Source organism: Furipterus horrens, unplaced genomic scaffold, assembly GCF_987537825.1.
Source record: "Furipterus horrens unplaced genomic scaffold, mFurHor1.1.pri manual_scaffold_1, whole genome shotgun sequence".
Lineage (NCBI taxonomy): Eukaryota > Metazoa > Chordata > Mammalia > Chiroptera > Furipteridae > Furipterus > Furipterus horrens.
Genome location: NW_028327171.1, coordinates 148,668,768 through 148,694,380, shown reverse-complemented (window position 1 = coordinate 148,694,380; position 25,613 = coordinate 148,668,768). Strand labels below are relative to the sequence as shown.

General features: G+C 38.0%; 1 protein-coding gene across 1 annotated transcript in view; it reads left to right on the top strand.

Annotated features, from left to right (window-relative positions):
- The window catches only part of NEB (nebulin), a 204,610-nt gene that overhangs the window by 28,202 nt on the left and 150,795 nt on the right, over positions 1-25,613 (top strand). Inside the window, exons 13-28 of the mRNA XM_090279733.1 lie at positions 1,007-1,111; positions 1,195-1,302; positions 1,398-1,502; positions 1,911-2,009; positions 3,080-3,184; positions 4,148-4,255; positions 4,340-4,453; positions 7,718-7,915; positions 14,170-14,277; positions 15,942-16,040; positions 16,817-16,921; positions 17,010-17,117; positions 20,546-20,857; positions 20,963-21,169; positions 23,485-23,589; positions 24,484-24,591. Of these exons, the coding sequence (XP_090135859.1) occupies positions 1,007-1,111; positions 1,195-1,302; positions 1,398-1,502; positions 1,911-2,009; positions 3,080-3,184; positions 4,148-4,255; positions 4,340-4,453; positions 7,718-7,915; positions 14,170-14,277; positions 15,942-16,040; positions 16,817-16,921; positions 17,010-17,117; positions 20,546-20,857; positions 20,963-21,169; positions 23,485-23,589; positions 24,484-24,591 (2,094 nt within the window). The remainder of the gene's footprint in view (positions 1-1,006; positions 1,112-1,194; positions 1,303-1,397; positions 1,503-1,910; positions 2,010-3,079; positions 3,185-4,147; positions 4,256-4,339; positions 4,454-7,717; positions 7,916-14,169; positions 14,278-15,941; positions 16,041-16,816; positions 16,922-17,009; positions 17,118-20,545; positions 20,858-20,962; positions 21,170-23,484; positions 23,590-24,483; positions 24,592-25,613) is intronic.

The window sequence follows — 25,613 nt, the reverse complement described above, 5'->3', positions numbered from 1 at the left end:
GTCCACTTTTACTATATATTTAAAGAGACTGAACATGTGATCAGTTGAGTTTTCCCCTTATGATTGGGTTATATTAAGCTTTCCCAACATGTGAGGATTATATGGTGCTCTCCGGGTGGGTGAGTTATCTTTACTTTGTCCCTCGGGTTGTCAGCACTGTGGAAATGAGGCCAAGTGATGGAGAAGTGCGGGGGGTGCAGTGGCAGGTGAGAGAGTAGAAACGGACCTGTCCAAACCGCTCTGCAGGGAATCAGTGCCTGCCTCCTACTTCCTAAATGAAGGCCATCTTAAACATATAGAAGCCAAGCTTGAAATCCACTCTGCTGATAAAGACAGGACTATAGAAATATTTTTTTAAAAATAGCAGCATTTACAATTTCAGGACGCAGTATGAAAAAAGTGACAACAATCTGCTCTCTCAGTTGTGCATATCCAATCTTAACAATGGTTTATTGTTATTATCAGAGCAAAAGATAAATCCTACCAAAGGAGCCAAATTAGTAGATTCATGATTTGAATTCTTGTACATACTTTATTTTTATAGTACACTATTGAATTATCTGCAGTAGAAGCAGGAGAAAAGGAGTGTGTATTTCTCAACATTTACTGAGGTTTTCCTGAAGGTTTGTTTACAAAAAGGGAAAATCTGCTGTTGCTCAGAGTATTCCTATTTGCTGTGGCAGCCTCCGTGAGGGATGTGTGTGTGTGCTGCTGGATGGAGAAGGCAGATATTCAGAAATGCACAAGAATCTCTCTGACTGAGGGCTTGGTCTGAGGCAGCATATTGTTTTTTTTAATTTTTTGAAGAATGTGAAAACCTTAGGCTTTATAATAATTGCTAATAGAAAACGTTTATCATTTGTGACACCCCAGTATCTGATTGTCAGTTTTCAAGACAGTTGATAGACAATATATATTTTTCTTCTTCTTTTGTTTAGTGTTAGAGAATACAAGTGTTATAATCAGTGTGGGAGTGACAATAATCTACTTAACTTTTTCTTTACAGAAACTGTACAAAGAAAACTATGAAAAGACAAAAGCAAAGAGCATAAACTACTGTGAGACCCCCAAATTTCAGCTTGACACAGTTCTGCAGAAATTCAGCAGCGATGTAAGCAATCCTGTAATCACTCCTGTTTTTTTAAAAAATGCCATCATTTCACAAATAAATAAATGAAATGTCTTGTCTTTCAGGCTAAATATAAAGATTCCTACTTAAAGAATATTTTGGGACATTATGTAGGCAGCTACGAGGATCCGTATTATGCACACTGCATGAAAGTCACAGCTCAAAACAGTGATGTGAGTCCTAGTACAATTCTTAAGCTTTTCAAGTCACATTTTTAGGGCATGGATACAGTGGATGCATCCTTATGTTTGATTTGTTTTTCTCATAGAAAAACTACAAAGCAGAATATGAAGAGGACAGAGGCAAATGCTTTTTCCCCCAGACCATAACTCAGGAATATGAAACAATCAAGAAACTGGATCAGTGTAAGGATGTAAGTTTGCAGTGTGAAGGATGAACATTACTGCACTCCATACATAGCATCTAGTGGTCAAGACATGTTTAAAATTTTGACACTTTTACAAATAAATGCAAGCAAATAAGTTATAAGAAAGTAAATGTATTTTATAGTAGATATACTATTTTTCTATTGTCCATACATTTCAAGAGCTAATTCTAGATTATTTTCCCAAAGAAAAGTTATTGGGCATCTGAAGATATGGGAAAGTTTCTTGTAAAAGTGTCTCTCAAAGATACTGCAGTCTAATTAGAAAAAAAAAAGTTTTTATTAACTATAGGTATCTTTCTTTTGGGGGAAACAGGGTTCTGCTCACTAATCCTATAGGGCAACATGGATTTGATAGGTGATATTGCTAAACCTGATTCCTTTTCTCTCCCATAGCATGCCTACAAAGTCCATCCAAATCAGACAAAATTCACTCAAGTAACTGACTCGCCTGTTCTGGTGCAAGCCCAGGTCAATGCTAAACAACTGAGTGATGTAAGTTCCTCTCCATTTCCAGGAAGTCTAATTACGAGGGATAGTGTAGCATAGCTCTACACAGGAACTCCAGTAACTTGTCACAGTTACAAAAAAGGTTATGTAAATTGTGTATATGTGTGATCACCTAAAACATTTTCCTGTTTAGTTGTCTTGCATCTTCTACATCTTTTGTGTTCAATAATAATTAAAGTAAAATGGTTCTATAAGGGAAACTAATGTAGCTTAATGCACGGGAAAGAACATGAGTTCTGAAGTCAGATAAAGCTGGATTCAAATTCCAACTCTGTCCGGGAAAATCATTTAACTTACATTTAACATTTGTGGTTGTTTTGAAAATTGAGTGAAAGAAGATATGAACATAATCCCCACCTTGGCCCAGAGCAGATATTTAACACCTGGGATTTCTCTCTCTCAAATAGGTATTGGAAAACAGTGTTTATAGTAAGTTTCATCACACGAGTTTTAAGTATGAATTTCCAAACTCATGTAACTACAGAAATAAAAATAAAAGTAACCTCAGTAGATTTACGACCAGAAACGAAAGGCTTTAATTAAAGTATCAACAAACTATAATGTATGCATGAGGACAAGCCATACACGGTGGGGAGAAAGTAGGTTTACAGTTGTGAGTACGTGAAACTGCGTTTATTCTTGTATTATTATTATTCATTACTATATTATCTTCCATATGACCAAACCTACTTTTGCCCCACCCTGTATTTGTTAGAAAAGATTCTCCTGTGAGAACTGACAATGAAAAGGAAGAAAGGGCTGTCATTCCCAATCTGCAGGGCCAATTGTGATATATGTGAAGGGGACCATGTATGAAAGAGCCAGCTCCTTCCATTTGGGTCTTACCATGGTACCAGGTGTGACAACAGCTGCCACATGTCCAAGACACACGTTGTCAATAGTACAAAGTGGCCTGCACTAGCTCTGGATTTCTCTTTTAATCTTTGTCATAGTTAACAGAATGTATTTTACATTTTGTCTTATGAAAATCTGTTTTCGTACTTTAGAACAATTCTTCTGAAATCATTCTCTCTCTCTCTCTCTCTCTCTCTCAGCTAAATTACAAAGCGAAACACGAAAGTGAAAAGTTTAAGTGCCATATACCTCCAGATACTCCTGCCCTTATCCAGCACAAAATCAATGCATATAACCTGAGTGATGTAAGTTCCTTACCACCATGCCATGTGATATACTGACAACTCGTGCTTTTATTTTTTAATCGTTTCATTAAATAAATATTTCAATGTTAAAGATGGCAAGAACAGTTAACATTTGTATCATGTTCCTATACCTCTGCCAATGTAACTTTGAATTTATTTCATAAAATGTATGTAGCAATCACGTACAACTAGACATTAATATACAACTAGACATTTATTTTAGACAACTCCAAAATGCCACCACTCATGTTTGTCTAATTGGTAATTTAATGCTAGATCTGTTAGTCATATATCATTTATACAATACTATAATTAATTTTCTTTCAGGATTTGATTTTTTTAATGTAACTTTATTTCATTTATTCCCCAAGTCTATAATGTTTCTTGTTTCACATAAATGATACTTATTTCTACATGTAAGAGTATTTGCACTAATGAAGAGATGGAGTATTTAAAAGGCAAAAGGCTGGGTAACCATCGCTATCTTTCATTTCCAAACTTAATTCTATAGAAAAGTCAAATTATCCTTAGATGATTCTGTTTCTTCAACAACCCTCTAAATAAGTACTAAGATTATCCAGCGTCAGCGAGCTCTATAATGATTCATGAAATAACCTTTACGGAGGACTTTGAGATCAACTTAAAGCGATGCCTTATATCATAAAAAGTTAAATATAGAATGTTTGTGCCATTGTATAAAATATTCAGTGTTAGGAATCAAATATTAGTATGATAACTAGAGTTAAGTTAATTTGATGAAATAGTCTAATGGAGAGAACAGAAGATTAATCTTGTAGAATTAGACGCTTTGGCTTGAGTAGAATTATCTAAAATACTCATGATTTTATAGACAATGAAAAGTCTCTATATTAAGACAAAGTATTGGGTTCCCTTTTAGTCTTCAATGTGTGATAGCATGCATATCCCTTTTGCCAATTCCTTTGTTAAAATTTTCCTGCCCAGAATATTTACAAGTATGACTGGGAGAAGAGCAAAGCTAAGAAGTTTGACATTAAAGTGGATGCAATTCCCCTCCTGGCAGCCAAGGCCAACAGCAAGAATGCTAGTGACGTGAGTATGGCCTGGGGCCCTGGGCTGGGGGACTCAGTGATGTTCCCTGCTGAGTGGGATCTGGCATGTGTGATGTCTTTGCAGGTGATGTACAAGAAAGACTATGAGAAAAACAAGGGGAAAATGATCGGAGCCCTCAGCGTTAATGATGATCCCAAGATGCTGCACTCTTTGAAGACCGCCAAAATGCAGAGTGATGTGAGTGCTTTTGTCAATCTGTCTTGTTTTCAAGATGGTATCTCTGTTAACATGCCCAAGGGCAGAAGCATGTAAAAGGATTCTGTATTTATGGGATCTCAGGTTCAAAACAGCAAACTGCTGGAGAGAACTTTAGAAGTGGAATGATCTCCTAGATTCTTACGCCTCTCATGACTGAAGAAAAGAATTATTGATTCGTACTGATCTTTATTTCACTTCAAAAAATGTGTTAATATTTAATAAAATATTGGTTGTAATTCTTGAAACCTTTTGGAAAACATCACTAGATGTTTTAATATTTTCTTCTAATCGAAAAATATCCTTTAAAATGATGGTTTTAAAAACTGTCTTTATTTTGGAAGAAAATCTTGAGTCACAGATAAAAATCTTAGTATGACTGTCATTGCTCTCATTGACTTGGTAATTAGTATTGGCCCAGGTCCAGGAAAAATGTTCAATTAACCATAGGCCCTTTTGAAAATCTGATAAAATATTTGGACCAGCCATCTAGAAAAACAAATTTTTTCATGACTTTTGCCTAAATTTCAGAGAATTTATGAATTTCCTAAGGCTTATCTATGGGCCATCTATTATCTTTTGGTTAAAATTCTTACTATAGAGAAGCAAACATCTACTATTGCAAATTGCAGTATACAGTGTGTTTTAAAAATGTTGAATGATCACTTATGAGTGTAAAGAATGTTCAACATAGCTTGCAAATATTACTTTTTCATGATTAAATAGAAGGGTGTTTGTATTATTTGCTTTCATTTTACCCATCTGTTCATGTGGTCTATATACACCTTCTTTAATTCATTCTGCATTTACACACACCCCAAAACAGGAATTATCTTCTGGAGGGTGGGCCCTTTGTAGTACAGGCTTCCCTAGCTAGGTGAATGTTCTACGAACCCATCAGTATCAGTGCACCAGCTGGTGTTGTTGTGAGAGGCTGTGTTCAGCTTCAGTGAATTTTTTTTTTTAATGTCTTTGTCCTTTTAAAATGGGTGATTTACGAGTGCACCTGCCCACATCATGCTGAGTGTTCAGCAGTTTTTGACCTAAAACAGCATGACCCCCAAACCCCATTCTCCCTATTCACCCTATCTGGCCACAAGCAACTCTTTTTGTTTCTCTGGATGAAAGAAGTCCTCAAAGGGAAACATTTTGCCGATATGAAAGGGGTGAAACAAAAAAAAAGAAATGCAGAAGCACTAAAAGGCATCAAAATCAGTGAGTTCAAATATTTTGATAGGTATATTGCATCAAATGGAGAGTACTTTGAAAGTTTAAACATGTAAGAATAAATACACAATTTTTAATAAATTCTGGAGATATTTTGGGTCCCCCCTCATATCCTCATAAATAACTTCAAAGCATCCCATTCAGTTACTTTATCTAATAACTTCATGCTGAATTATGTCAGTATATAGTGCTTACATACACAAAACTGTCTCATTCTCTAGTTCCTTAACCCTTTTTAACTCAAAAAGGTTATAGCTCCCTCTTAAGGTTATATGTATGTTTATTTTTGTTTTTCACCCTGTCACAAAATCCTTTAGAACACTAGGCACATAATAAGCACTCAATAAATACTTTTTAATTGATTGATATTGGCAACCAAATGAGATAGTCAATGATGGGTCATTCTCATATAATACCTAAACTTCATGCTAAGCTGCAGGTATAGAACATGCATAGTTTTTTTAAGAGAATCCTTTAAATACATTTGGACCTTTGACAACATTTTATATGTACAGGTATGTGTGAACTGGTATGAACACAAACAAAAGAGTCAAAACAATTTAGTCAAAAACACTTCCACATACTAACTGCTATTGCGCCATTGCTTTATCAGTTTATTTCTTTAGAAAGGTTTTTTTTTGTTTGTTTAAGATTTTATTTATTTTTTAGAGAAAGTGGAAGGGAAGGAGAAAGAGAAGAAGAGAAATATAGATGTGCAAGAGAAACATCAATCATTTGCCATTGATCAGTTGCCTCTCACACACTCCCAACCAGGGACCTGGCCCACAACCCAGGCATGTGCCCTGACCAGGAATCAAATCGACAACCTTTCAGTTCACAGGCTGGTGCTCAACCCACTGAGCCACACCAGCCAGGGCTATCAGTTTATCTAATAAAGACAAACTGTTTTTACTTTCTTAATGTTTTTGCATACCATTAGAAACTTTTTGTATTTATTTTCATAAACTAAGATCTAGATTTTACAACTAACTGATAAATTTATTCAGTAAAAGTTACTACCCACAAAATGTTACAAGGAAGATCACATTCCCTAAGAAAGCTAAAAGACTGGGTCATTTGCAAAATAAATTTCTACAGATTTACACTATACATCTGTACTTGCTAGCTTGGGTTACTATCTTTAATGCTCATATGACTATGGGGACATATAATGGGTTTAGAATTTTCCTAAAGGCACTGGGTCAGAATTTTTCTCTCTGTTAAGGTCGCTGGTGAGTGGACATGATGAAGCAGAAGCTTTGATCTAATTAACAACCTGTCTAACCATTCCAGAGCACCAGCCTATGAAAAGTGCCTTCTGAGGCTCAGTCAGGACATTTAGATTATGAGAACATTGTTAGCCAATGTCACTTAATGGCTCAGCTTCACACACTTCTCTCCTTTGAGGTGTTATAACTGCTGTTATCTGAAGCTTCTTTTAAATTGTTACCAAAATTAAACTTGGTATGAAACAACCTTTGGGATTCTCAGTGGGGCTTATCTACTGTCAGAAGTAGATTAGTCAGGTTAAAAAATCAGAAACTATCCATTTCAAGATTACTTTAGAAATCCAAGAAGTGTACAGTTCTATTTATCAAGTAGTCATTTTGTAAATCATAAATATAAAATGATTATCATATGATTTTGGTCAATCAAAAAAAAATTCCCTTATTGGAAAACTCTTCAAAGGACAGCTTAGTTTAGTAAATCATAACGCTTGCCAGTGGTCTTTGAAACCCCTGTTTTAATAGAAAGTAATACCTGGCTGAAGCAGATGCTGTAGCCCAGTCCTAATGTCTGACAGTTGTGCTTTGATCTAAAAAGAGATTTGAGAAGCTTTGTCCATGTATGATTTTAGGGGGCATTTCAACAATGTGTAACATAGGAATAAAATTTAGAAAAAATAATCACTCATATGTTTATATTGTTTTTTCTAACTCATGTTTGTTGTTTATGAGAGATCTCTGTGCTTTTCTGGAAATCCATTAAAGTAATAAATGGCAATTTTTTAATTCACAGCGTGAATATCGTAAAGACTATGAGAAGTCAAAAACTAACTACACGGCACCTCTTGATATGCTCCCAGTCACTCAAGCTAAGAAATCTCAGGCAATTGCCAGTGACCTGGACTACAAGCACCGCATACACAGTTACAACTACCCACCTGACAGCATCAACCTGGACCTCGCCAAGAAGGCTTATACACTGCAGAGTGATGTGAGTGATTACATTTTCTCTATGCCCTCTTTTAAGGTGGAAACTGAAAAAAAAATTCTAAGTTGAGTGAGTTTTTTGGCAGTTCTCAGAGGTGTCTGCATGATCTTTTGTATGTAGGAACCATGTAATGAGAGTGTCACCCTTGTGGTTCTATGAGAGCACACCCTTGAGAGTTAGAGAGACCTGGATCTAGCAGACACCCCATCACTGTTTCCCTTTGGGAAAGTTACCAGCCTGGCTGAATCTAGAGTCTTCCTTGTAAAATTGGAATGAAACAAAATCATTATTTAGAGGATTTAAGTGTATGCAAAAATACTTAGCAGGGCAGCAGGTTCATCAGTGTAGCGTATGCCAGGATTTTCTACCTCTTTGAGGTTGGATGTTATCCCGCCACATTTTATTTAGCCATTTATCTGTCAGTGGACATTTGGGTTGCTTTCCATCTTTTGGCTATTGTGAATAATGCTGATAGGGACCTGAGGTCCCAACATTTCCATCACTAAGAATTCTGTTTTCTACATTATCATATTATTTAACTGTTTAATTTTTGCTATATTTCTTTCTCCCAAATAGATTGTTAGCCTCTCAAAAACAGGAACCAAATGGTTTCTTTCTTTCTTTTTGTTGAACATTTTATTAAACACACACACACATTCATTGATATTACATATACACACATATTATCTGTCCTGGTTACTATAGCAAAAATAAGATAGATTAGATGGCTTAAACAACAAATAGTTATGTTTTTGGAGACTAGGAACACCAAGATCAAGATGCTGGCAGATTTGATGTCTGGTGAGGACTTACTTCCTGGTTCATTGATCAGTGTCTTCTTGCTCTCTTCTTGCTGCGACCTCACATGACAGGAAGAACAAGAGTGCTGTCAGGGGACTTTTTTAAAGTATATTTTATTCATTATGCTGAAGGAAAACTCTGACTCCAAAAAACCTCCGCTGCCTTGCAGCATACCTCATCAGGGGAAAGGCTAAGGGAGTAAACCCCGACAGAAAATCCGGAGCCGGAGTCCCTAAGGCAGTTTGACGTTGTAGTCAACACCGGCAACTCCTGCGGCGCACCTGAAGCCAAGCTGTATTGACTCCGTCTTTCCCTTGGACCCTTCAGCTGCGAAGAGAGGGGGGGTCTGCTGCATGGGCAACAGCAGACCCTCCATATCACCCTGCCCAGGCTCTGTAGCTTCAGCGTCATCGCAAGATGTCGATTCAACACGGGAGGAGACAGATACCATGTCACTCCCGAGTCGGACTGCACAGCCATTCTCGGCAGTACAGATGGACTCTTAAGAAGCTACACCATCGTCTCTCAAGACGGACGGCTGCCGACTGTTAGGGTTGTTCCAATCTTTCCCCATTGCCCTCCTCCATTCAGTACCTCACTTCTGTCCAGCAATCCCCCCACCTTAGTTCATGTCCATGGGTTGTGCATATAAGTTCTTTGGCATCTACATTTTCTATCGTCGTCGTCGGCAGCCGTCCGTCTCGAGAGACGATGGTGTAGCTTCTTAAGAGCCTACCTGCACCGCCGAGAATGGCTGTGCAGTCCGACTCGGGAGTGACATGGTATCTGTCTCCTCCCGTGTTGAATCGACATCTTGCGATGACGCTGAAGCTACAGAGCCTGGGCAGGGTAATATGGAGGGTCTGCTGTTGCCCATGCAGCAGACCCCCCCCTCTCTTCACAGCTGAAGGGTCCAAGGGAAAGACGGAGTCGATACAGCTTGGGTTCAGGTGCGCCGCAGGAGTTGCCGGTGTTGACTACAATGTCAAACCGCCTTAGGGACTCCGGCTCCGGATTTTCTGTCGGGGTTTACTCCCTTAGCCTTTCCCCTGAAGAGGTATGCCGCAAGGCAGCGGAGGTTTTTTGGAGTCAGAGTTTTCCTTCTCTGATGTACCCTGACTGGAAGATCGAACCAGCGACACTTAGCTCGCAGGCCGACGCTCAATCCACTGAGCTAAACCAGCCAGGGCAGAACATTTTCTATACTATTCTTAATATCCCCCTGTCTTTTTTGTATCTGTCAAATATCCCTGTATCTTTTCCCATTTCTCCCCTTTTCCCCTCCCAGCTGATAACCCTTCAAATGATCTCCATACTAGAATTCTGCTCCTGTTCTGATTGTTTGCTTAGTTTGCTTTTGTTCTTGCTTTTTTTAGATCGTTTTTGGTAGTTGTGAGTTTGTTGTCATTTTAGTGTTCATGGTTTTGACCTTCTTTTTCTTAAATAAGTCCCCTCAGCATTTCATGTAATAATGGCTTGTTGATGATGAACTCCTTTAGCTTTACCTTGTCTGGGAAGCACTTTATCTGCCCCTGTATTCTAAATGATAGCTTTGCTGAATAGAGTAATCTAGGTTGTAGGTTTTTGTTCTTTATCATTTTGAATACTTCTTGCCAGTCTCTTCTTGCCTGCAAAGTTTCTTTTGAGAAATAAGCTGACAGTCTTAAGGGGGTTCCCTTGTAGATAACTCTCTGCTTTTCTGTTGCTGCTTTTAAAATTCTCTATTTTTAACCTTTGGCATTTTAATTATAATACATCTTGGTGTGGTCCTCTTTGAGTCTAACTTGTTTGGGGCTCTCTGTGCTTCCTGGACTTATATGTCTATTCCCTTTGCCAATTTAGGGGACTTTTCTTTCATTATTTTTCAAATAACTTTTCAGTTTCTTGCTCTTTCTCTTCTCTTTCTGCATCCCTATAATTCAAATGTTGGCACATTTGGAGAAGTCCCAGAGTCTTCTTATACTATCCTCATATTTTTGAATTCTTGTTCCTTCTTTCTGTCCTGGTTGAATGCTTATTTTTTCCTTCATTGATTTCAATCCCAGCTTCCTTCCCTCCACTGTTGGTTCCCTGTGGATTTTTCTTTATTTCGCTTAGTGTAACCTTCATTTCTTCCTTTATGTTGTTGCCATACTCAATGAGTTCTTTGAGCATCTGGATCACCAATGTTTTGAACTCTGCATCTGATAGATTGGCTATCTGCATTTTGCTTATTTCTTTTTCTGGAGTTCTGTTCTATTTTTTTGTTTGGGCCATATTTCTTTGTCCCTTTAATTTGGCAGCCTCCCTGTGTTTGTTTCTGTGTATTAGGTAGAGCTTCTTTGACTCCCTGTATTAGTGCACCTGTTAAGTTGTATGGGGCAGAGCCTTAGGTATTCGCCAGGACAGGGTAACCTGCTTCACAGCTCTGTGGCTCTGTGTGAGGAGAGGGCTTGGAGAAAGGACGATGCCACTGCCTGGCTTCTGGAGGTTTGCCCAGCACTCATGCCATTTCCAGTCACTTCACGCACTTCCTGTACACTGTCACCACCTCTCTACACCACACCACATCTCCTTGCCTCCCTGGCCCTCCTACCTTTCCGGGTGAATGGGCCTTCTTTAAATCCTTGGTTGTTGAACTTCCATACAGTTTGATTTTCTGGCAGTTCTGTGTGTTATTTGTTTTGAGGTTAGCTGTAATTCTTCTTGTGGATGCGCGAGGAGGAGAAGCATGTCTACCTATGTCTCTATCTTGACCAGAAGTCACCAAATAGTTTCTTTTTTAAAATAGGCTTTATTGATTATGCTATTACAGTTGTCCTAATTTCTTTTCCCTTCATTCCCCTCCACCCAATGACTCCCCTCCCTCCAGTAGCCACCCCTCCTTAGTCCATGCAAATTGGTGGCGTATATAGTTCTTCTCAACATCTTCCTATCTACTCTACTCCCTCCTACTATGCTTCTTAATTTCTGTACCATCTCCCTCCCTTTTCCCACTTCCTCCTCCCTGCTGACCCCCCCCCATAATGTTCCCCATACCTATAATTCTTTTCCCACTCTCGTTGCCTACTTAGTTTGCCTTTGTTTCGGTTCCCTAGCTTCTGTTGTTGGTTGTTGTGATACACTTTCATTTTAATGTTCGTAGTTTTGATCCTCCTTCTCCTAAACAAGTCCCTTTAACATCTCATATAACAGTGGTTTGGATCTGATGAACTCCTTCAGTTTTACTTTGTCCTGGAAGCACTTTCTCTGCCCTTCTATTCTGAATGACAGCTTTGCTGGATAGAGTAATCATGGTTGTAGGTTCTTGCATTTCATTACTTTGAATATTTCTTGCCAGTCCCTTCTTACCGGCAGAGTTCCTTTTGAAAAATCAGCTGGTAGTCTTATTGGGACCCCTTTGTATGTAATTTTCTTCTTCTCTCTTGCTGTTTTTAAGATTCTCTGTTTATTCTTAATTTTTGACATTTTGATTATAATGTGTCTTGGTGTGGTTCTCCCTGAGTCCAGTTTATTTGGAACTCTCTGTGCTTCCTGGACATGTAAGTCTATTTCCTTCCCCAAGTTTGGGAAGTTCTGCTTCATTATTTTTTCACATAATTTTTCAATTTCTAGTTCTTCTTCTTCACCTTATGGCAACCCTATGATTCACATGTTGACCTGCTTATAGCTGTCTGATAAGTTTCTGAGCCTCTCCTCATTTTCCTCACTTTTCGTTTCCTTTTTTTGCACTGGTTAACTGTCGGTTCCTTCCCTATGTTCCGATTTGTAGATTTGATCCTTGGTTTTCTTTCCCTCACCACTAGTTTCATATGTATTTTAGTTCATTTCAGCAGGATTAGCCTTCATTACTTCCCTGTCTTGTTTAAGATCTGCTGTTATGTCTGTAAGCACTTTTATACTCAGAGCTCTGAACTGTGCCTCAGAAAGATTTCCTATCTGCTGCTTCATTAATTAGATATTTGCTGTCTGGTCAGCTGTGTCACTGGGATCTCTAACATGATCTGTGCCTTCCTGACAGTTTTGTGTTTACCTTTGCTTCCTGGGCAAGGCTGTCACACTTCCTATGCTATAGGGGGTGGAGTCCCATGAACGTCACAACCAGGCAACCCTTCTCACCATACTATGGTGTTTTCTGTGGGGGTAGAGGTCCAAGATGGATTCCTGCTCTTCACTCTCTGCTGAGAGACCAGAAGCCTCCTCCTCTGTTCCCACCCCCTCTGGTCCTCACAGTCCAAGGAAATGGGGGTCTGCCTTCCTCAGCATTGGTCTGGTCTGCAGCCAGGGGTGCTCCCCAGGTGCTTCTCGCCTCGCCTTAAATATGGGTGTCTGTGCTTACCACCGTCCCGCTGCCATCACTGCTGCTGCTGCCTCAAGCACAGCTTGACCTCTCTGCCCTGGCTTTACCCCTCCTTCCCATCCAGATGAGCACCACTTCTTTATAACTTCATACGTTGGACTTCCATTTATTTTCTAGAACTTCTGATTATTTCTGGTTTTGTGGTAGTTGTATTCCTTCTTAGTTGTGGAGGGAGATGGAACGTGTAGGTCTAGGCCTCTATCTTGGCCAGAAGTCCACCAAATAGTTTCTTAATTTCATTCCAATTAAAAGGCCTACAAAAAAGAACAACAACTTGAATTTTGTCTCTAGAGTGTTTTAGGTACCTATAGATAAATAACAAGGTCAACTCACTATTTTAATAAAATTAAATAACTATTCTCAAAATAAGACCAATTCCAAATGATAACTGCTCTCTATAAGCAAATTAATGCATGCAACTGTGTTAAAGTATACTATTAGTTAATGTAGAAAAACTCCTAAGCTGACCATTGCACCTAAAGGGCATTGTGTGCAAACATTTAGTACAAATAACTACTATCAAGTCTTATCTAATCAGAAAATGAGCAAAACTGTCCACCTTTAATGTGGCCTTGACCAGTCAAACATAATACTTAGAGCTCTAGTGAGCAAACAACTCACATTTGATTATCTAAATATAAAAATTTCATTAATTCTTTGAAATACAGCTTTGAGTTTAGCATTTTCAAGACTGAACTTCTATTCAGTTGGAAATAAGGATGGAATGAAACATATGCCAACTGGAAATACAGTGAATACCTAAGGGCTGTTAAACTCTTTCACTAGGGTTATGTTTAAAATACCATTAATGCATAGAGTAAGGAAGCTGATCAGAAATCTTTTTTTAAATAATTTATTTGTTTGTTAGTTTGTTTATTTATTTATTTTTAGAGAGCAGGGAAAGGAGAAAGAGAGGGAGAGAAACATCACTGTGTGGTTGCCTCTCACTCACGCCCCCAACTGGGGACCTGACGTGCAACCTAGTCATGTGCCCTGACTGGGAATCGAACCAGCGACACTCAGTTCACAGGCCGACGCTGGTCAGAAATCTTAACATCCTTTATAAATAAAGATGATGCTGAGCAAAAGAAATTTAACCTTTCTCTTGGTGTTTTAGGTTGAATACAAAGCTGACTACAACAGCTGGATGAAAGGCTGTGGCTGGGTGCCCTTTGGGTCTTTGGAAATGGAAAAGGCAAAGCGAGCTTCAGACATCATGAATGAGGTAAAGCCAGAGCCCTTGTGAAAATCTCCCAAACCATGGGAAGTGCCTTCCTTACTGCTTCTTTCTCTAGTAAATGTTGCTGAGGAGAAAAAACCACGTGCATAAATTATTCTGGTAGCTAAACATGTCCCTTTATATCACCGAGACCACATATGTGAACCATTCATGATAAAAAATATTTTTAACAAGTTTATCAAGGTATACTTGCATACCATAAAACACCATGTGAAGTGTACCCCATGATGAATTTTAATAACTTTATATAGTTGTAAAACCATCACTACAACTGAATTTTTAAATTCTGCTAGTAATCCAAAACGATTCCCTGAAAAATTCCTACTCCTATCTGCACTGTCAGGCAATCCTTCATCTTTGCTTTTCTAGATATTTTCTTTATATCAGTCTTCCAGTTAGCATAATGTTTTTAAGGTTTATCCTTATTCTTACATGTGTCTGCAATTCATTTCTTTTATTATTGAGTAGCATTCCTTTGGGTGTTTATGTTGCATTTTGGTTGTCAAGTTAGTGGACATGTGAATTTTTCCAATTTTTGGCAATTATGAATAATGCATATAATGAATATTATAGAAATTGGGTGAACTATTATGCCCTATGTCATATTCTTGATGACTTTGAAATAATTTATGTTATTATTCAGTCTAAAAAAAACAGTTATGATCTTACAGTCTTAAAGCAAAAAGACTATCTGCCCTTTTTCTGGCCACAGTGAAATATTCTGCTATCAGGTAAACCATCATCAAGGTGGTTAGACTACATAAAAAAGATACAGAGGTGCTCAGCAAGAGCTGTCTTCCACACTCAAGATTTTGCTGTTCTTTTTTTTGTGCTTTGGTTTGTTTTTGGTGAAAACCATTTTATCTACTCAGAGATTTTTCAGAAAAAGTACTTTTGAGTTGGTAGTTGTCAGAAGTCTGAAGTTGAAAGAGTGATGCAACTATGCACACAGAAATGAGATATTTAATATGTACAAAGGAAGAGGACTGGGAGAATCAATGAAGAGGAATATTGGAATAACAGGAGATAAAAGTAGTCAGCTTCCAGTTGGAACACCTTCCAGGGTTCTCTCTCCTGTGCCTTCTCAGCACTTTAGTGACAATCTATATTCTATTCATATTAAGACTTGCAGAGCAAAAGTCCTCCTTGTTTTTTAAATAATCCATAGCTGTTTTCCTAATTCCTCAATTCCTCCACCCTCGATGAGAAAGCTTCTTTTCTTTAGCTGTTGATAATGTGACAAGGAAAATGACATCTTTGAAAACTTGGTAGTGTCATGCAAAGACACCCTAAGTGTTTTTCTGTATGGTTTTCTTTTCATCCTTGAGAAAAATTAGGGATATTTCTGGATTCTTCTTAGCTGAGAGTACCCTCTCTTGCCATAAGCAAGCAATTGAGAGAGTGAAGTCTGATTTCTGAAAGTTGTGTTGGTCAGTACTGCCCCATCAGATGCAAGATTCAGTCAATGTGTAAATAATGGTTTTTGTATTTATTTTTCCCCAAAGACAAACAAAAATTGAATGTTTCAACATTTTAAAATTAGGAAAAATTCTGTCTCTCCAAAATAAATTTTAAGGATTTTTATATATTAGCTTTCAGTGCAAGTAATACTAGTGTTTTTCTTTTCTTTTTTTAAATTCATCAAACAGAAAAAATATCGCCAACATCCAGACACTCTCAAGTTTACCTCGATAGAAGATGCTCCCATTACAGTACAGTCTAAAATTAATCAGGCCCAGAGGAGTGATGTAAGTGTTAATCTTATGTGTCTTAATGAATGTTAATGAATACAAATACATTTGTATTCCAAACTGTCTGATCACCTGTAGTTATTATGGAATTTAAAGAGACTCAGTTACATGAGCAACTGTGCAATTTCCTCAGCTTTTCATTAATAAAGCACACCTAATTCATATCTTTAGAGTATTATATACAGTGTGCTGACTGTTCTTTCAGTATTTTGACATTGTTTTCCAAGGAGAAGGTAAGAAGGGCTTCTCTTGATAACAAGAAACACTGCATGTCTATTTCTAGAAGTGACCAGGAAAATGAATATAGGCACTATATCATATGGAGGAGTTATATTTTAAGTTACAGCCAAGACAAGAATCATACATAATAAAACCTTTAGGAGTCCACAAAGTATAATGTAGATGGTTGGTGTATCCCACCACATTAGCTTTCCCTATGCTCAGGAAAGTGTGTACAGGTTAACATTTTCATTGGGTCCCCTTCCTGGGCTAATTTCCAGCAGATACCCCTACCTAGGTTCAGAGGTTCCTAGTGCGTACAAAAAGAGACACCTTTGTCCAAGCTGAACCAGCACAAAGATAAGATCCTGTGTAACTGCATGTGACACCTTGAATGCCTACAAGATATTTTTAGGTGAATATGGGGACCACACAAAGGGTCTTTCATGAAAAGCACCTCTGTGCAGTATGATCCTCTCTGAAACTCTTTTCCTGTGTGATTAAATCCCTTTTCCTACTTTATTTGTTTGTTTATGCATTTTTTTCTCTTTCAGATTGCCTACAAAGCCAAAGGAGAGGAAATTCTTCACAAATACAGCCTGCCAGCAGACCTACCCCAGTTCCTTCAGGCTAGAGTTAATGCCTACAACATCAGTGAAGTATGTGCAGTGACTCAGCTGCGGATTGCATGATAAATCTCTTCTAAATATGCACTGAATTATATCTAAGTTACATTTTTTGTTTCAGAGTATATACAAAGCAGACTTGAAAGACTTGAGCAAGAAGGGGTATGACCTGAGGACTGATGCGATTCCCATCAAAGCTGCCAAAGCTGCCAGGCAGGCAGCGAGTGACGTAAGTCCAGCTGGTGGTCACCTGTGTGTAACTAGAAAATGTGGGTGGGTGGACTTATCCAAAATTTATCATGTCTGCTGTCTCTGACTACAAGCAAATCTGGTTGAAAACTGTTCAAAAAAGAAAGTTCCCTAAACAAATCTGAATTTTCTTGGGGAAAAGGATTTGTATACCATTTACTGATCAGTTCTGATCAAGCACCTTTATTAAAAATTCTTATCTATATTTGTACACAAGCACTTTATTCTTCTTCTGGAAATAAATAACTTACATACTATTTAAGTCATAATTACCTCTTGATGGTAAAATTTTATCATAGAAACTTGCTTATGAATTCCCTATCACTCAAATAAGAGAAATTATTCTCTTTTTATTTCATTGCTTCTACAGATGATGACTTGGCTTCAAGTTTTTTTAAGTATATTTTATTGATTATGCTGTTACAGTTGTCCCAATTTTCCTTCTCCTTCCCCTCTGCCTGGTAGCCCTCTTTCCTCCAGCAATCCCCCTCCTTAGTTCATGTCCATGGGTCATGCATATAAATTTTTGGCTTTTCCATTTCCTATACTATTCTTAACATTCCCTTTTTTATTTTGCTCCTACCAATTATGTATCTTAATCCCTGCCCCATTTCCCCCTCCACACCCCTAGCTGATAACCCTCTGAATGATTTCCATACCTATGATTCTGCTCCTGTTCTGGTTGTTCGCTTAGTTTGTTTTTCTATTTATTTTTCTTTTTTGTTTTTTAGATTTAATAGTTGTGAGTTTATTGTCATTTTAATGTTCATAGTTTTGATCTTCATTTTCTTAAATGAGTTCCTTTAACATTTCATGTAATAATGGCTTGATGATAATGAATTCCTTTAGTTTTACCTTGTCTGGGAAGCACTTTATCTGCCCTTGCATTCTAAATGATAGCTTTGCTGAATAGAGTAATTTAGGTTGTAGGCTTTTGTTCTTCATCATTTTGAATACTTCTTGCCAGTCCCTTCTTGTCTATGAAGTTTGGTTTGAGAAATCAGCTGAGAATCTTATGGAAACTCCTTTGTAGGCAACTCTGCTTTTCTCTTGCAGCTTTTAAGATTCTCTCTTTATCTTTAACTATTGGCCTTTTAATTATGTTGCATCTTGGTGTGGTCTTCTTTGGGTCCAACTTGTTTGGGGCTCTGTGCTTTCTGCACCTGTGTGTCTATTTCCTTCAATTTAGGGAAGTTTTCCTTCATTATTTTTTCAAATAAGTTTTCAATTTCTTACTCTTCCTCTTCTCCTTCTGGCACCCCTATGATTTGATATTGGTACATTTGAAGTTGTCCCAAAGGTTCCTAAGCCTCTTCTCATTTTTTGCATTCTTGTTTCTTCTTTCTGTGCAGGTTGACTGTTTATTTCTTCCTTTTGTTCCAAATCGCTGTTTGGACCCCAGCTTCCTTCCCATCACTGTTGGTTCCCTGTGTATTTTTCTTTATTTCATTTTGTGTAACCTTTATTTATTCCTTTATTTTCTCCCCATACTCTATGAGTTCTCTGAACATCCTTGTCACCAGTGTTTTGAGCTCTGCATCTGATAGGTTGGCTATCTCTGTTTCATTTAGTTCTTTTTCTGGGGTTTGTTCTGTTCTTTCATTTGGGCCATATTTCATTGCCTCCTCAACTTGGCAGCCTCCCTGTGTTTGTTTCTGTGTATTAAGTAGAGCTGCTTTTGCTCCCTGTCTTAGTAGCATAGTCTATGTAGCAAAGCCACTTGTAAATAGTGTGGGGTAAAGCCTTAGGTAATTACTAGGGTAGGGCCACCCACTTCACTGCTTTGTGGCTCTGTTTGTGGTAGGGAGCTTGGAGGGGATACAATGCCACTGCTGGACTTCTGGTGCACTTGCCCTGTTTCTAGTCACTTCACCCACTTGCCATATGTAATTGGCACCCTTTCAGTTGCTGCTTTGGGGTTTGTATATGTTCTAAGATCATATGGGCCCTGTAAGCAGCAAAATACCAGCAGTTCCTTCCACCATTCCAACCCCCGCTGGTTTTTACAGCCAGAGGTATTGGGGGTTTATCTTCCGGTCACTGAAATGCTGGGATGTGCAGTCTGGCCTGTGGCTGGGATTTCTTGTTCCCAGCATATTCCTCCTGGTTTTTATCCACCACATGTGAATGTGGGACCTTCCCTTCTGCTGCCACTGCCTCTGCTTATCTGAGCCACACTGCCTCTCCACGCTGCCTCCACAACCCTGCCCCTTCTACCCATCTGGATGAATGTGGCTTCTTTAAATCCTTGGTTGTTAGACTTCCACATCCTCAGTTTTATGACGGTTCTGGTTGTTATTTGTTTTTGAAATCTGGTTGCACAAGGAGGTGAAGTGTGGCTACATACACCTCTATTTTGACTGGAAGTTGGCTTCAAGTTTTATAGTCTCTAATCATCAGTCATGAGGTTCCATTAAAGTTAGGATGTTTCCTTTGCTATCTTACTTTATCTCAGCTGTGGACTAAAGTCACTTTGTTCTTTGAGATTTAAATAAAATTGACTCGAGCCCCATCTGTTATCCTGTAGAAAGTGGGATACTCTCCCAGTAATTGCTGCAGGTGTCCTAAGGTTTTGTTTTGTGAACGCCTCTGTCTCCGGGTTTGCTCACAATGTCTGTTCTGACTTACTTACCTCAGTTCTCCTTCCCTGGATTCACTTCTTTTTCTGCTCTGCATGATCCATGGGTGGAACATAGCCCCTTGCTTTTGATTTCCCCCAAATATCAAGCACAACTTTACTGGTTGTTTGAAATGAAGTTGACATTGAACCAGTGTAAATACACTAAGGTTGAATAATAAATGCCTTTGTCCTAATGGCCCTGACATCCAGAATTCCTCACTCACCCCCTTTTTGTGTAGGTGGTTTCCTCCAGCCTCCTGGCCCCGCAACATACACAAAAACCTTCCTTCGCATCCCTGCTTCTCAGTTTCCCAGATCTCCCCAAAGAAGCTCAATTCTCCTTACGTTATTATTCAGAGCCAATTAATGTTTCACACTACTGGCTCTAGGTCTCCCTTTGAATATGCAGATACATTAAAATTCTATTACTACCACTAATTCTACTACTAATCAAATAGCCAGCTATTTGGTATCTTCTTCAGGAGGACAATGTAATTGGTAGACATTGTGAAATGCTTATCTTTTCATTTGTCTCAAGTACCTAAGTGGGAAAGAACTTATTTTACTTGGTCATTGATATGATTTATAGCAATGCCACCACCTCAACCTCTCTCAATCAAATAGGCTCAAAATAACATTTTGATTTTTACTTAGCTACTTACAAGTATCTAATTGTTTGGTTATTTAATTAATTTCTAGAAAGCTAAATTGCTTCAAATCATGGTCTCATTGTTCAGTAAAGTATCCATTACTACATTTTAAAATATGCCCACATTTGTTTCTAACAGGTACAATACAAAAAGGATTATGAAAAAGCCAAAGGGAAAATGGTTGGTTTCCAAAGTCTCCAAGATGATCCTAAACTGGTTCATTATATGAATGTAGCCAAGATACAGTCAGACCGGGAATATAAAAAAGACTATGAGAAGACAAAGACGAAATACAACACACCTAATGATATGTTCAACGTTGTGGCAGCTAAGAAAGCTCAGGATATTGTCAGCAATATCAACTATAAGCATCCCCTTCATCATTACACCTACCTGCCTGATGCCATGAACCTGGAGTTGTCTAAAAACATGATGCACATACAGAGCGATGTAAGCAACATTTGCTCCACAAATCAATCCCCCTGCAAGGTCACAGCCTATGAGAGAGAACCCCTTCCCTGTGGCGTTCATTTCTCTTTTTTCTCTTTGCTCTAGAATGCCTACAAGGAGGACTACAACAACTGGATGAAAGGCATTGGCTGGATACCCATCGGGAGTCTGGATGTAGAAAAAGTAAAAAAGGCGGGTAATGCCCTGAGTGAAAAAAAGTACAGGCAACAACCAGACACCCTCAAATTTACCAGCATCGTGGACTCCCCAGTTATGGTCCAAGCAAAACAGAACACACAGCAAGTCAGTGATGTGAGTACAATAAAGAAGACAGTGTCAAGAATGGCTCACTTTTTTTGTTGTTGTTGTTCTCCTGAGCCAATCTCTTCTCCTTTTGAAACTACTTAATTTCAAATTAATAATTACATTTATTTTTAGCTGGGCATTGATATTTTTCTTTTCTTCTGTTTTGGTTTTTGCCTTCCTTTCTGAAACCCCTTCCACCTTAACTACCTTGAAATACTGTATTATTGGATAAATTTGACATGGTACAAGAAGTTCTACTCTATTACTACACATACAAACACATACTAAATTTAAGCTTAAAATCCCAGACAATTTATTGTGGCAAAGTTATCATATCCAATTCTATATTAAATTCTTCATATTTAGTTTTCATATATAGTTCAGGGAAATAATACATAAGTATATTATTTTGCTCTTCAATTCTTCATATACAATTATTATAGAGACTTTTTAAACTTATGTCTTTGTGGAGATTAGTACATTTTTTGCCTGCCTATCCACAAGCCATGTTTATGGTAGGCTAAAGTCAGACTTAAAGTAAAGTCTGGTGCATAGACGAGTTAAAGGGACATCAAAAGTATTCACTCATTAATTTATTGAATGAATGTTTTTTAACACCTTCCATGTGCTAGACACTGTATTATGTGCTGATGGTATAGACATTAAATAGACAAGGATTAATGGGACAGAGGTTATACCAAGGAAATAGGAAAGGAGTATAAGACAAAGGCATGGGTAGAAATGGCATTGCCATACAGAGGTAAATGCTACAAAGGAGGCTTGTGCTAAGTATAAGTGAAGAGGATAACTGCCTACCAGGGCTTCTCTGCCAAATAAGGGAAGGAAAAGCACATTCCTGGCAAAGGAAAAACATGAGTCAAGAAGTGATGAATGTCACGGGAGAGGTGGGTAGGGAGAGAAGGGAGGTAAGTAAGGGAATGGTTTAGTAAAGGAATTAGTATAAATTACCCATGGACATGTACAATGAGGTAGAGATTGACTGTGGGAGAAGGAGTGGGCTGAGTTGGGGGGATGAATGGGAGAAAAAGTGGGACAACTGTAATAGAAAAACAATAAATAAATCAAAAATTTAAAAACCAAAGCAACAAAAAAAGTGATGAATGGAAGGACAGTAAAGAGTTCAAGACTGTAATCCAATCACTGAAGACTTTGTATACTAATTTATAGTCTGGACATTATGGAGTAGGTAATGGGATGTACTGAATATTTTTAATCCACAGAGTTGTATTATCTGGCCTTTGCTACAAAAGACAATCCTGGCAAAAAATACAGAGGCTATATTGGAAAGGGGAGAGATTGGATGTAAGGAAATGAATTAGAAAGCTGTTACAGATATAACAGAAGGCTTATTTAGACTTTAAGTCAGTCACAATGGGAAAGGCAATGTTTAGAAGGCAGAATTAATGACATTCTCTGAATGCTTAGAAATGGGTCCTAAAGACAGTGAGGAAGTAAGGCTAGCTCTTGGATTCCTAGGAGACATTATTTAGTATTTGATGATTCACTTAGATTTCAGCCTTTTCAGACTTTACTTGTGATACACACCAGTTTACAAATGACATTCCACATTGACATGCCTGGGACAGGGAGGTATATATGATAAATGACAATCAAGAGATTGAAAATCTACCTGTGATTGTAGTTCTGTTTTAGTTTCAGACATTAAGCAATTTTTTTTATTACAAAGAGGAAGATACAATATGATTTCTACACCATATTCTTTGGTATTGTTCAGGCATGTTTAAAATGACAAGCTGGGGCAAATATGAAATGGTAAACCTTTTGAGTGCACTGAATTTATGTATAAGCAACTTCATTTTGTGAGGAAATTATTATCTGCTTTTCCCGATACAATTATAATTAGAAAGTTTTTCGCAGAAGTGAAAGACTCATTCTAAACATCATTTTTTCTCTAAAAATGAAAACCCAAACCAAAGAAACCACAAGACTTTAAGAACTATTAACTCCACTAGCAAAGAATGGACTTTTCTGTCTTTGATGAATTATGTGATTCATGTTAGAGCTTCACATTTGAACTAATCTTTCATTTATCTCTAGTAGGAAATGATTTCTGTTCTCTGAAGGATTTTTTCTCTCTCTGTTGTAACACACAGAGTCATTGGGTTCTCCTAAAGATAACGAGATGCTTGAGTTTCTTAAAAACAGGAAAATTCCTTTGATACGTTTTAACAATAGAAATAGGGATTGTGTTAGTAATAACTTCTATAAGCATGCAATTAATGAATTTTCTTTTTTGTACTATTTGTAATGCATTTTATTTTTGTGGCTGTGTGTTGCAGATCTTATACAAAGCTAAAGGAGAAGATGTGAAACATAAATACACTATGGATCCTGATCTTCCCCAGTTTCTTCAGGCCAAGTGCAATGCTTACAATATAAGTGATGTAAGTAGGGTCTTTGATGGGGTGTAAAATTCAGAACTGATAATAAATAATAGAATTTTAAGGTGTGATGGGGCCTTGACAATAACTTAGGTCAATTTCTCACATGGCCTCTTTTGCAGCTCATCCCATGATCATGGTTCTTGTACCTCTTGAGTCAGCCTTTTCAAGTGTAAGACAACTCTAAAGGATTCTTTTTCATCTTAAAAAAACAATTATTGAATTTATTGGGGTGATATTAGTTAATAAAATTATATCGGTTTCTGGTGTACAATTCTATAATACATCATCTGCACACTGTATTGTGTGTTCACTACGCCAAGTCAAGTCTCCTTCCATCACTGTTTATCCCCCCGTACCCTCTTCTACCTCCTTCCAACTCCCTTTCCCTCTGGTCATCACCATAAATGATTATTCTTTATGTAGAGCTCAACATCTAGTTGTCTAAAACTTCAGTTTATTTTTTCTACTTTTGCACATGGAGAAGGTTATTATCCTCCAGAAAAATAAGAATAAAGAAAATCTTTTCCTTTTTTAACAACAATCCAAAAATTTCTAAAACTAACCACCAAGTCTTCTCTTGACCTTCTTTTCATAAGACTGAACAACTTTCTTTTCTCCAGTTGGTCCTCACCATAGTTTCCAGAACTTTTATTATTTTCCCCTTGATCCACTCCAGTTTCTCACTGTCCCTCTTCAACATGTACACGAACAAGATTTGGGTGAATAATTAGTACAGAGTCCAATAATTTCATACTACATAAAGTGTGACATTCCGATATCAGAGATTCTTTTAGCTTGTATCTAGAGAGAAAGAAAACAATCCCAGCCATTGAGGAATCAGGTTAACTGATGACTACCCAGCATGTTGACATCCTTTTTATTTCTCTGTCCCAGGTCTGTTATAAACGGGACTGGCATGATTTAATAGCCAAGGGCAACAATGTGCTAGGCGACGCTATTCCCATCACTGCAGCCAAAGTGTCAAGAAACATTGCCAGTGATGTGAGTAAATGTTTTACCTGAAATCTGGGTGATTGCTTTTTTAAAAAAGTGAATGAATGTGTGCTTGTTTAAATGATATCACATTGAAAATATTATGTTGCATTAATGACATTCAAATTCTGCACAAAATATTGTTTTGAGAAACTGTCACATTGTCGATGATTTGTGATTCTTTTCAGTTGACCCCACTTGGCAGAGCTGTCATAATCCCGACAGCAGCTTTCTCCCCCGATTCAGAGCCCACATTTCCTTCACTGACACTTCCCGACAGCCCACATTTACTCTCAGTGAGAACAACCTGACTGGTGCTAACACATTAGACTCAGATGCCTGCCTGCATTATTACTGCATTAAGAAGATTGAAAGGATGTTATATAAGATGTACAGATTTGATAAACCAAATGGGAAAAGGCCCACATTTCTAGAATGTAGTTGAGATTTATGTAAATTGATGCTCATTTCATCTGGAACAGAAAAAGTATACACTTCTTCTTCCCATCACTGAAACACAAAATTTTCAAAAGCACACATGCCCCGCAGACTTCACTGTCACACGCTGTTCCAGGTGCTGCAGTCTTGATTTGAGAAGAGAAGAAAGAAACCACTCATGTGTGCAGACCACATAGGAGACCAGGGTGTAAGAATTCTACAGCTTCTCCTTGTAGTGCTGCTACTGAGAATGCGTTCCTCAAAGATCTGCACATCACCATGAAACACATTTCTAGTTTAAGGAGAAAGTGAAAGTCTGAAGTGTGGTGTTATCTTTTTTTCTTTTTAGCACTTGCACAGGGCTTTTCTAACACACCTAGAAATTACTTGGTAATCCTTTTGCCTGCTAAAATCTTGTTGATAAATCTGTTCTTAAACAGCAGGAGCCACGTGTCTGCAGAGTTTAGGTGGATCTGAACTCTTTTATGTAAAAATTGAGGTTTTGACCTGTTAAATTCAGTATAGCTCAGTCTACAGCACATTGCTGATGCCAGCAGTGAATGATTTTGGACAGCAGAGCTTTTGTGGTTAGG